Below are 13,788 nucleotides of genomic sequence, written 5' to 3'. Positions count from 1 at the left end.
CTATTGTGGTCAGTCATTTATGATTCTCATCCTGGCTTTTTAATTGTGTGTGAGAGAGAGGATGATACTGGTAGATTTCTTAAAGTCTAAAACTGGAAATACTGATACAGCAGTTCACTAGCTGTATAGCATGTAATGCATAGGCAAAATGGGAAGAAAAAAGAGCAGTGCACGTGGTTTTGGAGTGACAAAAGCGGTTATTCAAAATCACAGAGAATAGGACTTTGATACTTGTTGTGCAGAAACAGTTGTTTTATTTATTTATTTTGTTTCATTTTTCCCTTTTGTCATAGTATTAAGAAAATGGAGAATGGTAGTGCCATTTTGGGTGGTTAACAAGGGTGGTGAGTCAGTATTCTCACCGCCAAACTAGTCGTGTATGTCAAGAAAGACAGTTCATCAGGTTTGCGGGTGGAGGAGGCCTGATTTATCTGGACTGGATTGTTTGCCATAGTAATAATGTTGTCCTGGGGTGAAGCAAGGTGAATGTTCTGCTTCAGGTTGCAGTGGTTCCTGTAGGCTGTTGGAGTATTTTGAGTTCTGATTCTTCCTCGTGTCTCTTATCTATGCTTAATTCCTTTTGAGCAAATATCACATTAATTGTCCTCCTTTTAGAAATACTTGATATGTACAATATGCGTGGGAGAATATCTGAAATGCTTTTTTGGGGGAGAAAATTGCTGTTGCTATGGAAGTCTTTAAAAGACATTTAGATGTAAAGCTTAGGGATATGGTTTAGTGGGGACTGTTAGTGTTAGGTCAGAGGTTGGACTCGATGATCGAGGTCTCTTCCAACCTAGAAATTCTGTGATTCTGTGATATATAATATATATATATATATATATATATACACACACATATATATTAAATATATAGAAATATATATATATAGCTTTAATTTTACAAGAGCTGTTATAGGGTAGTATGTGGTAATGCCTTAGATTGCAAATTACAATCTAGACCTGCTTAAAAAGCAGCTGATTCCCCCTCTTGGCAAGGGATGAAGACCCTGTTTTGCATAGGTGATCGTTAATTTTTTGGTGTTACAAGAAATTTGTCCTGCACACACTGCAGCAAACATTCATAAATTTGTTCAAAAGAATCCAGAGGGCAGCACTGTACAACTTGGTTTCTTTCAAAGCATTTTATTATATAAAATACCATGTGAACTCTTCCTGTCACTTTTGATCTGAATGTGTGTTTATATATGTTTGTCTCTCTTTTGAGCATGCTGTTGTGCTCTAGATGAATGAGCAGGGGTGTCTAGTCGTCATCCTCTTGCAAGTTGCTTGCAAACCTTCACAGAAGAAGGGTCAGGAGCTATCAAATGTGACTGCAAACGTGACTGCATCTCTAAGAGACCTAATAGGAGGGAGATGACCAGAAGTAATTGCCAGGCAGAACATGACAGTGGTTTCCCAACATCCTGTTGCTGCTTTTCAGTGGAAAACTGGTTTGGGCATTGAGCAGGATGCCCAGGTGAAGCAGTAAGTTCACCTGGGGAGTTCACTTCAGCTCACCTCCGTATCTCACTCCAGCTGACTCACTCACCTGACAGGAGATGCCAGAATAACTTCAGAGCAGCAAATGATTAGAAAGCCACAGGTGGTCTGGCCCTACTCAGGTGCTGACAGCATGGTGATGTCCCTGTTTGTTTACTCCTTTTTCCACATTTTGAATGATGCCCACTGTCAGTACTGTGCAGCGTCAACTGACAGTTTGGGTATGTGGGTGACCCAGCCGGGAAAGAGGGGTGCTGCTGGAGAGTTATAGAGTTAGCTACGAGATAGTTAACATGTCTTGCCAATGAACTCTTACAGGTGAACAGCCCAGCTATATATGGCAAGAATTGTCTGCCTCTATACAGTCAGTCACATATTTAAAAAAAAAAAATATATATATACTTTTTTTCCTACTGGCTGCATTGCTGCTAATCCTGTGTATGTGGCCAAACCTCAAGATTATCCAAGGATTGAGTGCTAGAGTATAATGGCCCACTTTCTTCATTTTCTGCAGCAATGTGTGTACTCTCCTAGTCTGTGTTATCTCACTTTGTTTGCTAGATACGATTTGGAAGTGTTGGCTTCAACCCATTCAACCCTTTTGAAGGTTTCCTAGATAGGGAACAGCCCCTTGTTCTGCAGTTATAACCAGTAGGAACACGCAGGCTGACAAATATGCCATCCCACCTGCATTCTGGTATCTATCTAATGGCAGGAGGTTTAGTGGAGGACCTTCAACTCTGGAATTCGCTCTGTTAGTCCAGTACCATCAGTCTGCTGATTTTTGTCAAGCCTTAAAAGGCTCGTGTTTGTTCAGACTTATCAGAAGCAGTTAGATTTTTGGAATTACACTGTGTTTAGAGATACTATCTCTGAAATCACTTATCAAGCCATGCAAGTGGTAAAGCTGCATATGACTATAGCAGCATAAATCTTGGCAAACTGCTTTAATATATGATACCATATTGCACTAAAGACTTAAGTTGTCGTGTTGTCATACAAATGGTGTAACAGGGAATCTTTTCATCTTCTTTGATCCCTTTGTGTGCTATCATTTTATTCTCTAAATAAAATGACTTGAATAGCCTGTAATTCTTATTTTGAAGTTTCCGTTATTACAGGTAGTATTTTGTGATACTTGGTTTTGTTTGGTTTTGGTACAGTTGTAATGGATGTATGTACAGGAGGTAAGATTTTAAACTTGCTGTGGGAACCTGAGCTCTGAATAGTTGGTATACTTGTCATGACAAATCCATCCTTAGCGTGACTGATACTAGTTCTTCTGATTAAAGTTGCTACGAACAGGTCAGATATATGGTAGAATTTCGTTGCTATGAAAAACATATCTCTCACTAGCCCTTAGGAAATTTGAATTACAACTTCAAGCTTTGAGTAGCACCTGTATTTGGGGGGGGAAAAAAACGACAGCTTGAAATTCCTTTCAGCGTTTTGTTTCAATTTTTGATGTATGATCTCTTTTTCTGAAGATTTCGTAAAATGAACAAGCGTCTGGTTCCAAGAAGACCCCTGAGTGCCTCCCTGGGCCAGCTGAATGAGGTGGGCCTACCTTCAGGAGCTATCCTCTCGGATGAAGGGGGAGTGGACTTGCCCAACAGGAAAACCTCTGCTCTGCCAAACGGAATTGTGTCATCAGGCAGCACAGTGACGCAACTTATTTCTCGAGGGACTGACTCCGGTTACGAAACTGCTCTGAAGCCAGGGAAGATGGACCATCTGAGTAGCAGTGCCCCTGGATCCCCTCCTGACTTGTACGGGTCTTCCTAACTTGTTGAAAGTGTCATGTGTGTAAATATGCAGTAGAAAAAAGTAAACCCATTCTCTAGGAAAACAAAAACAAAAAACAAACAACAAACAACAAACATTTTTTTTGTTGTTGTTCTTTAGTCTGGGGGCTGGTGTTGATGTTTTGTAGTGGTAGAGTGCAGTAGAAAACTAAAGCTAAAGCTGTAAACTGCTTTATGTCCCTGGTTGCATGTATTTTAATTGGAGAATGTGATGAAAGTCTTCACAAGGTGGAATATAGACAAGGAACCAGTGAGCTATATCAGGCCTTAATGTGCAATGTCATCTTTCTACTTTTTAGGTTGGAATCTGTCCCCAAGAACTCTATTTCTGCCTTACCAGTGAACCCTCATCCTGTGCCTGCTCGGGCGCCAACAGATCTGCCTTCAGTGTCTGTCACCAAGCAGTTGCAAATGGTACCGCGTGGGTCTCAGTTGTATAGTACTCAGCAAGCAGATATGTTTTATCAGGATCACAGAGGAGCTGCCCCCCCGTTTGAGCCAGCACCATACCAACAAGGTGAGTTTGAGACCAAGTTCTCTATCTCGTTTTTGAGTTTCATGCTGATTTTATTCTTCCTTCTCTTCCTGGTGTTTACTTAAGTTACTAAGTTAGAGTTTTCTTATTTTACATGGGCCATGGGAATTAATGTGGTTATGGTATAAATACAATGGAAATTGACATGTCTGACATAGAGATGTATTTAGCATGTAAATGCAGTTACTGAGCTGCCTCTCAGCAGGCTTTTATGTCTTGACTGAAGACTCTGTTCCTGAGAAGGGTTTATGCTTGCAGGGTAAAAGTACTCATTGAAAACTGTATGGGTATTTCAGAACTGTCTGCACGTGTGTGAGATAGAGACAAGTGATATTAGAAAAGTGCTGGGCATAAAAGAAAACAGTATTAAAAAGAAATAAGGGGAAAAGAAAAGGAAATAAGGGGAGAAGTTGCAAGTATGAAGAGGCCAAATGGAGAAAGAAAATAATGAAGGGGATTTTTAAAAGAAAAGGCACAATTATAAAGGTAGGGAATTATGTTTGTCATGTAATGTAAGATTGGAGACAAAGTGAAGATAAGCTAACATGAAAGGAAAAGAAGGAATGAAAGACTAAAAGGGGGAAGAAAAAATAGTTGCAGAGCATTTTTGGGGAACAAAGCTTATATTTGACTTCTGCGTGCCAAAGATGATCTCAGTTGTCCACAAAATTGAATGTGCTCATTGTTAGTGGTGTACATGTGTCCATGTATGTATTTGAATTATCCAGAAGTGCCAGATAAATAACTGAAACCCTCAGATAACCAGAAGGTACAATCTTAGAAGTCATTGGTGGTTCAGAGTATTAAAATTTGCATCTGCTGTCCAGGAGGCAGAACAAATCTTTACTTTCTATGAACGGTTGTCATAATTACATTCTGTATCTTGTTTGTCTCTTCTTGTTGTCTAATTTCAGGAGTTTACTATCCTCAGACCATGTCTCGCTTTGTGCGACCTCCTCCATCAGCTCCTGAACCTGGTCCACCTTATCTAGACCATTACCCACCCTACCTGCAGGATCGTGTGGTGAGCTCACAGTACACACAGCCGCAGCAGTATCCTCCTATGGGACAACCCATTTACCCACCACACTATGACAGTCGTCGTGTGTACCCCCCCGTGCAGCCATATCAACGAGAGGAGATGGTCCGAGGAAGCCCTGTGCCTATTGAAATTCCCCAAGCGGCTGTACCCTCCTATGTACCTGAATCCAGGGACAGATACCAGCAAACAGAGGGTTATTGCCCAGTGGCTCCACATCTCAGTCAGATCAGACCTTCATGCCACAGGGTATGTTTTTTAAACGGCATTTTTGTAGCTGTGTCTGTGAGAGGAAAAAATGAATTACTTGAGAAATTGAATATTTTTGCAAAGAGGTGATGGGTTTTGTGAGGAATTGCAAGCTTGAAGTTTCAGAAGGGGGTGCATTTGATAAAGCTGATCAAAAACTGGGAGGCAATCTACTCACTGGTTAACTCAGTAATTGTAATCAACTCAGTAACTGTAATGATGTTAACGTGCAAAAAAAAGCAGGATCCAGTTTAGTGCTCGAAGAAGATAAGTATAATTTTCTTCGTCTTGCAGCATATAGCAGTTATGGTTTGTTTGGATAAACAGCATTTTCTAAAGTAGTAATTTTGTATATTAGTACCTCATAAGTTTTGTAATGTATTTCTGTCTTTGTTTCAGACTCATCCCAGCCTGGATGAACTTCACCGACGAAGGAAGGAGATCATGGCCCAGCTAGAGGAGAGGAAAGTGATTTCTCCACCTCCTTTTGCACCTTCACCAACCTTGCCTCATCCTTTTCATTCGGAGGAGGTAAGCATATTTTGACAAAACTGATTCAAAAACATGTTTAGAAAACACTGTTGAGTTTGTGTGTGGTGAGGAGTGAAGATAACAAGAACATTTTAACAGTGCAACGTTGGAAAACTTATGGTGGAGAGATTTTGTGTTGCGGGTGGGAAGTCCTTATAGTGCAGCCTTCAATCTGGCTGGCTGTTCTGTGATCTATCACTGATCCTAGATGATCTACTTCTGGTGCAACCAAGAGAATGAGGTCAAGCCATTATTAATTGAAGGAATCGGCCTTTACAGCCACTGGACTTTGCATCGTTTACTCCTGACATGTTTAGAATTAAGTAACAGCTTGCTAGAAGTGTTTTTTTGTTTGTTTTTATCCAAGGTCAAAATACCACTTTCATACTGGCCAAGTGAACAGTCAGCACTGGGAGTGTAGCCAGGTGATTGGAATTTTGTGCTTGTTGTGGTCCAACTCCAAATGGATCAAATTTTAAAAATAAATAAAAATCCTTGTGGTATTTTTCTTCAAGTTCCCTGCTGTTGAACTAAGTAGCTGTGGCTGTGAATGTGCTTCTTCCCCTCACTGACAGAACCAGATTTTTGTTTTTGTACAGTACTTGGATGAAGACCTGAAGGTAGCTGGGAAGTACAAAGGAAATGACTACAGCCAGTATTCTCCCTGGTCCTGTGACACCATCGGCTCCTACATTGGAACCAAAGATGCAAAACCCAAAGATGTTGTGGCAGCAAGGAGCGTGGAGATGGCGGTATGTAGGGATTAGGGGAACACAGGAGTAAAATTTATACCTCTGTGAGTTGGGAAGGCCTCTTCCATTTACTTTCCAGGATGATGGCAGTGATTGTGTTTAAGCTCAAAAATGCGTTGCAGTCAAAGAATGTGTACAGAGTGGTGATTGTGGTAGCAGTGCTACTAGCTTCTACTTAAATGTTTCTTTTGTGATTTTTTGTGACCACAAGAATACCCTAAACTTGCTTGGAACTTTCCAAGAGAAGTGTAATCGTAACGTAACACTAGACTGATTCTTCCTGAAAATTATTTCAAACTGTAGGTTCTGCATATTCCATCCTTCGCTAAAACTGTGAGTGTCTGGATATAATCTTATTTTGTGCAGCTGCTATTTTCCTAGTACAAAAAGAAAGAGGCAGGGCTGCTAGGGTGTCATTACTGGGGATCTTGAATGGAGGAAACAAACGAAAACCACTGACTGAAATACCAACGCTATTTTATTTCTTTTTTGGTTTCTGCTGAATAGCTTTCTTTGAAAGCCTTGAAGGAACTGTGGGAACTGGGAACAAAAAGAAGGCTTTCTCCTGGAGAAAAAAATAAAATAAAAATCTAGAAAAGTCATTTCATATGCAGCTTTGGTTCAGTTTTACTTGGCCTCTACCGCTCTGTACTACAGAACGTATTTGGCTTGAGTCATAACACTGTCACAGTTAGCTTGAGGAAGAGCTGAGGTTATGCTCAGTATTTTCTTATTGCTGTTGAAGTGGCAGTCTTCAAGGAACCAACAGAAAATTCTTGTATTTCACTCTTACTGCTAGAAAACTGCAAACAAACTAACTTAGTTGAGAGGTGGTTCTGCAGAAGCAGCCTCCTTTTTCACTGCTATCATTCTGCCCCAGAGCTGTATCCCAGATAAACAAATGGGATCTTTGCTGCTTTTCAGGTTTTTGTCTCTTCACAGGGAAAAAAAAATCTCAGGAGACCTTCTCTACAGGTGGCAAATGAATTAATTCTTTCTCTATTTATTGTTGTTCACGTGAGATTCCTTTTCTTAAGGATAAGAGTAGTATCATCTGGGACTGTATTATGTTGGATTTCATTCAGGTGGCACTTTAACTGGGGCTACTTTCTTTCCTCCCCACTCAGTAAAAAGAAACAAATTAGAAATGGTGCTAGCATCTGACAGGCTCAAGATTAAAATGGCACAAGATTTTTTTAGAATTTTGAAGTAGATGTTGTCTAACGGTTCTTTCAGTTTTAGCATGTTAAGTTTCTTTAGTTTCCAGCTCAGTAGTGATTTCTCTTTACACCCCCTTTATTCCTAATTAGCTATGCTACTTTGTTTCCACCAGTCCTTGTACCCAATGAAAACTTGTAGAGTTTTAATTGAATTTTGCACTGTAGCAAAGTTATTTTTAACCCTTAACTGTTGGGTTTTTCTGTTCATTTGTGACCCATGAGTGTGTAACTCTGACTTTGAGTTAGAAAGCTGGACATTCCAAGCAGTACTACTCCTCAAAGAAGAATCTGAGTATGGAAAGATGTACTGGATGTGTCCAATACAAGTGTTCTACTGAATAATTCTCATTTTGAGTCATCTGCAGTCTGTTAGATGATACAGTCCTTAATGCTGGGCTTCAGAGGAATTTCTTTTGAACTATGGAAGGAGTGTATATTCCTCCACGATGCCTACTGATCTCTTTGACTTAGTTCTGGAGTTCTTTCTCTCTTGTTCAAGTAAACTTTCTCTCTTTACTTCCTTTTGCTGCTGCTCCTTTCTATTGGTTTGATCAGAATTAATCCTGCAGCTTTCACGGTGGTGGTACTAACAGTTGGCTCAAGTTAGGCTGTTACAGAGGTGCAAACTCTTAACAACGGAGTTACAAACTGCAGAACAGGAAGTGTAGTTGAAGGGTGAAAGGAATCAAGAGTATGAGAGAGATTGCTATACTGGTGTCAGCTTGTTATAAAAGCAATGTGGTTTTGTTCTCTTCTGGTCAAGTTCTTGACTGCCTTTCCCATCTCTTGTAGAATGTAGATAGTAAAGCCATGCGTGACCAACGATTGGACATGCAGAGAAGAGCAGCAGAGACTGGCGATGATGACCTCATTCCATTTGGAGACCGACCAACTGTGTCGAGATTTGGGGCTATCTCTCGTACTTCCAAAGCAATGTACCAGAATTCTGGTCCCATGCAGGCCATGGCGGTTCAGGGAGCTTCCACCAAATCGATTATTTCAGGTAGGATGTGTACTCTGGGATTTTGCAGGTTGTTGCTATTTTCTTCAGTGCTACAGTATAGTGCAAGTTGGAGACAGCCCCTATCAGCTTGTTTCTTGTCTAAGAAATATAAATCAGATGTATGTTAAGACACTAAAATAACTGTAGATAGGGCTACGGGAGACTGACAAGCCCAAAGAAAAAGGCTGCCACTTCTTCCTGTTCCAAGGACAAGTTTGTGCACAGGTAATGCATTGGTAATCTGGTGTCACTGTTCTGGAAAAATTGTTTTGTTCTGTTGGTCCCTCTCAGATGAAGCTTCCTTTAAATTTAAATTTAAAGCTTTCTAGAAACCTACTGCTTTCTCAGATATGTAATGGAAAACCATCGGAACATAAAGTACTGTACTGTACTCATAGGTGGTTGCAGCTGCAGGCGTAATACAGCTATAGTTTTGAGTACTGTTAGGAAAAAACAATAAACTAGAAAGTTCTTTCTATGCATCTATTTTCTAAACATATGTATAGTATGGCTGTATATCTTACTCCTAAAGCTGCTCTCTCTGCTCTCTTTTTTGAGATGTACTGAATAATCTTTAAAAAAAAAAAAAAAAAAAAAAAAAAGTAATGATATTTCCCCAAAACTTCCTTCTAGATTTTTCGGGTGTTAACTGCTTGATACAAAAACAAAACTCATTTGATTAATTCAAGCAACAACTTTCTAGACTTTATCACAGATAGAACTCTGCAGATTAAGCCTTCATAGAAAGCAAACTGGTATTAACTAAGTATCGCAGAATTATCAATCAACACTCAGGCCTTTTAGAGACTTGGGTAATAAAAATGATTGTTCTTACAGTGGCTGTCAGATTTTTCCCCTAGTGACCTGAACATCTGAAGTCCTTCACAAACTTGTAGACTCTGGAGATGCTAAAGCTGTTTTTCCACTGAGAAAGTCCATAGCAACTCTTGTTGCACATACAGGAAGAGTCCTGCCTTACGCATGTGTGACTTCTCATGTTGTATTTTTGTGTTCATTTCAGAAATGGAAATATTAGACTTTTGTACTCTTAGAGAGCTGGCCTTCCTGATTATTTTCTAATGTCTGTCTTGCTCTGTGTGTTGAGGGACAGTTTTGCAGGATTGCAATATGATTTTTTCTGTTCACTTGCAGACTACAGTCCTTATGGAACTCATGGTGGCTGGGGAGGCTCTCCTTATTCTCCCCATCAAAATATACCTTCTCAGGGACGTTTCAATGACAGGTAGGAGTGTTTTGTGTTTTTTTTTTCTTTGCCGTTGTCTAGATCTTCATTTTATCTCTTCTTGTGGCAGCTGAGGAAATATTTTTTGAATTTTTCTGATCCCAAAGGGAGAGACTGTCCATGTCAGATGTGTCTGGTCATGGAAAACAGTTGCCTTCAGCTGAGCGGGAGCAGCAGCTGCGCATGGAGCTGCAGCAAGTGGACCACCAGATTAGCCAGCAGACACAAATGCGAGGACTAGAGGTTGGTACCATCTGTAAGGGTGTTAAGGAGTGGAAGAGAGAGAGATGAAGCTAGCAAAGCTACTTTACATATGCTGATAATCCTTCTCCGACTCTAATAATACTCTGTAGTGATATTTAATCCTCTGATGCCAGTCATCAGACCTGTGGTACAAGTGTAAACTTGTCTGCTTAGCAGCAGAAACTTCCCTACTCTTCACATTATGGAAATCGACACCATATTTGAAGCTGCACTCTGTGCTCATTCACGTTTGCTTTCATTATCTCTCTCGCTCCCCCTCTGTTCACCTGTTAACTCAGAGGCACACTTTTTTGATGTATCTGTGCCTCTTGGCTTCACTGCCATCTGATTTTATGCCGTCTGATTTTATGTACAGAAAGCTTTGACCTTCATCTGTTCAGTGTTTGGCTTTGTGTTGTGCCTGTTTCTTCCTAAATGGCTTAAGTCACAAGAGTAAAGAAAATAGATATTAAAGATGTTTAGCTTGAAAACGTAAAGCTCAATATTTTGTGTCCTTGTTTAGAACAAATGTAGTCACTTGAAAAACAAGGAAAGATGGGAAGTCTGCATTTGTAAAAGAATTAATGAGCTGATACTTCTGTTCCTATTTTGTGAGAAATAGGAGAAATGTCAAGGCATTGTGCAACAATGGATGTACTAAAGCTTTAGTTGCTTTTTTTTTTTTTGCTTTCCTAGGAAAAAAAAATCAGTACATGTTCTGTCTGCAAAAAAACACATGTATTCTAGATGCCTCAGCCACTAGTCATATTAGTGTTTTCCTGGAAGGAACTGCTATAAATGGTGGATAGCAGCTCCCACTGAATCTACCGCTACCTGATAACTTCTGTTATGGCTGAGGGGTTATTGCAAATTTGTCTTAATAGCTAACAAATTTGAAGTGGCAACAACAGTTAAAAGTAGTAGTTACTTGGAGTATAACTTGTGTTCTTGTTTGGGAACCAGAGGAGGAATTGTTTTAAATTTTGCATGACTGCCTTTGCCATAACGGAAGAGTATTGGAAAGTTTCAACAACCCGAAGTGGCCTGCCTCTCCTCATTATTATTGCAATTGTGTCAGCGTTAAATCCTCCATAGTCAGGTTTGAACTTTGGTTTGCCATAATTTGGATTTGTTGGAACTTGTCAGTTATTTTGAGTAACAACAGATTTGTCCCTTGTGTTCAAAGATGCAACTAGGTATTTGAAATCCAGAAGGCTTTATTAATTTACCTGTTAGACGGTTGTCACAATCACCAAAATCAGTCTGAGCATAAAGAACTAGACTATCTTGCTTTCTTACCAAACAAATGAGCACTTCTACTTGTTAGCCCAGCCAGATATTTGGCCACATGGAGTAGTAGATAGTGTTTTCTGTGTTTAAATGCAGAGCACAAACATAAGGAACTGATTCCCAGATGATTCCAGATTTTTTTTTAAGTGCCTGACATGGTTACTGCCTTTACTTGGCTGCTGGTAGCTTGCAAGGGACTGGAGTCATTTGACCCTCTTTGTTCCTGTGCTTCTTTATCTGGGTCAGTCGAGAGCTACGTATTGATGTCCACCTCTTACAACGTTTTATGTGACTTGTACTAATACTGAACTCTAACGCAGAGCTTTGAAAAATTCTACTAGTATAAACAAAGCAGCAAGTTTCCTTATCTGTTACCTTTTATTCAACAAGTAGCTCACAAAAGAATATTGGTTTTGCTTATGTGCTTCACTTTAGTTTCAGGAAGGAAGGGATATGCAGGGAAAATCCGTGTAAATTCATTACAGTAGACGCTATTTCACGTTGCTTGTTTAAAAAGGAAAAGACTTGGCTGCATGGAAAAAGAAATGTTTAACCGTGCCTTGGAAGTGATTTCAATTGGGACTTTTTTAAGCATGGAGAGAGAGAACTCGGTTTTGCAAATAAGCAATACTCCAGAGTTATGGCCTAGTGCCCTTTCTGTGCTCAGAGTGCTGTGTGCTCAGTTGTGTATGTGCTTGGCTTTATGTATTTAGGCTGGTAGTAACAGGCTGCTGTTGCAGAGGGAGGCGACTACCCTGGCAGGCCAACCACAGCCCCCACCCCCACCTCCCAAGTGGCCTGGGATGATCTCAAGTGAGCAGCTGAGCTTGGAGCTACACCAGGTGGAAAGGGAAATTGGGAAGAGAACCCGTGAGCTGAGCATGGTGAGTGCTGCGGGGCTGGGAGGCAGAGAAGTGGAGCAGAGGGCCGTGCAGATGGCTGCAGCCCTTCCACCCTGGCAAAAGGCTCTCTGCTGGATGACCATAGGTGGAGTCCCCCATCTCCCTCGTCACTTCTCTCCTCTTCAAAACTTCTAGAGATGTTTCTTGATTCTTCTTTGTGAAGAACTTGAATTGGAGACACTTTAAAATACTTTGCTGTTATTTTGTTGCTGTTTGAAAATAAGTGTGGCATTGAGTTTGTTGAAAGCCTTGAGTTGTCTCCGAGGTCACTGTGCCATGAGATTTGTAAACTGCTCTAATACAGAAAACATCTTCTGCAGGTACAGGCTAGCATTCAGTAGTCTGTGTGCTGTTACAGTCTGTGGTCTTTGCTTGTTGTTACAAGAATTATCCCTTCCTTTCAGGAAATACTGTGTCCTGAGAGGATGAATGTGTCTTAGCAAGTCTCTTGTCTCATGGCTTTTGTGGGCTACACTGTACAACTCCAATTTACAGGCTTTCATCATTGATCCCAAAGAAAAAAGTCTCAATTTTTTTAACACTATGTTAAAGATTTTTTTTCTTCTATCCTTTTTTTTTTTTCTAAAGGAGAGCCAGTCTTCACTGGATATAAAAAACAAACTGGGCACCACTAAACAGACAGAAAATGGACAATTAGAACCGCAAAGCAAGGTTCCAGCTGAGGACCTCGCGCTAACATTCAGGTTAGTGAACATGGGTCTTCAGTCTCCCTTTGCGCAACAAGAGAGTGATTTAACCAGAGGCAATCTCTGATTTATAGATAATACACCTTGCTACATCATCTCTGATATGCAAGCACCTACTAGAAAAAGATCACACACATTAAGGTTTTATAGCGCTTGTTTGAATTGCAGCTGGCAGGTAGCTGTATATCAATTAATGTAGCAGAAACAATGACGTATTTGTCAGACCATAAGTCCATCTACTCCGTATTGGATGTTTAGCAGGGTGAAGTAGGAGAAGCACAACAACTATAAAAGAAATTTTTATCTGCTGTTTTAGTTTCAAAGAAAAGAAATGTTCCAAATGCAGCGGGAAGTTATTCCACCCAGCTAAGGTTAGTAATATGAATGTTTTCTAGGAAGGTATATTGTAACTCTGAAATGAAGTTTACTTTTATTAGTAGGCAGCAACTTTTTACCACGGATGCTGGGATTACTTTAATCTTTTTATTTCATACTTAACGTGAAGTAAGTTGTTAGCTAGCAATGCTGGGAGTCCATGTAGCAGCTGTTTTCTGTTACCTACCTCAGTCATACTTAAACAGAAATACTCAAGTGCTGCAGATGCTTCATTAAGTCAAGTTTATAAAACTTCACATGAGTAGTTTGGAATCTGCATATTTATTCAGAAAGTGTATTTATTCAGGAAATGTATCCATCTCAATAGCTTATGAAGTCCATGCTTCTTATAACCAGTCCTTGAGTTCTGCTCTGCAATTAGCCTTATTTCT

The 13,788-nt window shown here is 40.1% G+C and overlaps 1 protein-coding gene across 6 annotated transcripts in view; it reads left to right on the top strand.

Annotated features, from left to right (window-relative positions):
- RC3H1 (ring finger and CCCH-type domains 1) overlaps nt 1-13,788 on the top strand; it is a 71,703-nt gene that overhangs the window by 39,528 nt on the left and 18,387 nt on the right. For 2 of the 6 annotated variants that reach the window (XM_068690400.1, XM_068690398.1), the window contains exons 10-19: nt 2,990-3,271; nt 3,607-3,824; nt 4,757-5,130; nt 5,530-5,661; nt 6,243-6,413; nt 8,426-8,636; nt 9,789-9,879; nt 9,987-10,122; nt 12,126-12,296; nt 12,903-13,018. In XM_068690400.1, coding sequence (XP_068546501.1) covers nt 2,990-3,271; nt 3,607-3,824; nt 4,757-5,130; nt 5,530-5,661; nt 6,243-6,413; nt 8,426-8,636; nt 9,789-9,879; nt 9,987-10,122; nt 12,126-12,296; nt 12,903-13,018 — 1,902 coding nt within the window. The remainder of the gene's footprint in view (nt 1-2,989; nt 3,272-3,606; nt 3,825-4,756; nt 5,131-5,529; nt 5,662-6,242; nt 6,414-8,425; nt 8,637-9,788; nt 9,880-9,986; nt 10,123-12,125; nt 12,297-12,902; nt 13,019-13,788) is intronic. The other 4 variants (XM_068690404.1, XM_068690403.1, XM_068690402.1 and 1 more) reach the window with 2 other exon arrangements.

This window comes from Anas acuta, chromosome 8 (assembly GCF_963932015.1).
Source record: "Anas acuta chromosome 8, bAnaAcu1.1, whole genome shotgun sequence".
Taxonomy (NCBI): Eukaryota; Metazoa; Chordata; class Aves; order Anseriformes; family Anatidae; genus Anas; species Anas acuta.
The sequence above is the reverse complement of the archived record's forward strand: the minus strand, read 5'-3'. Positions and strand labels throughout refer to the sequence as shown.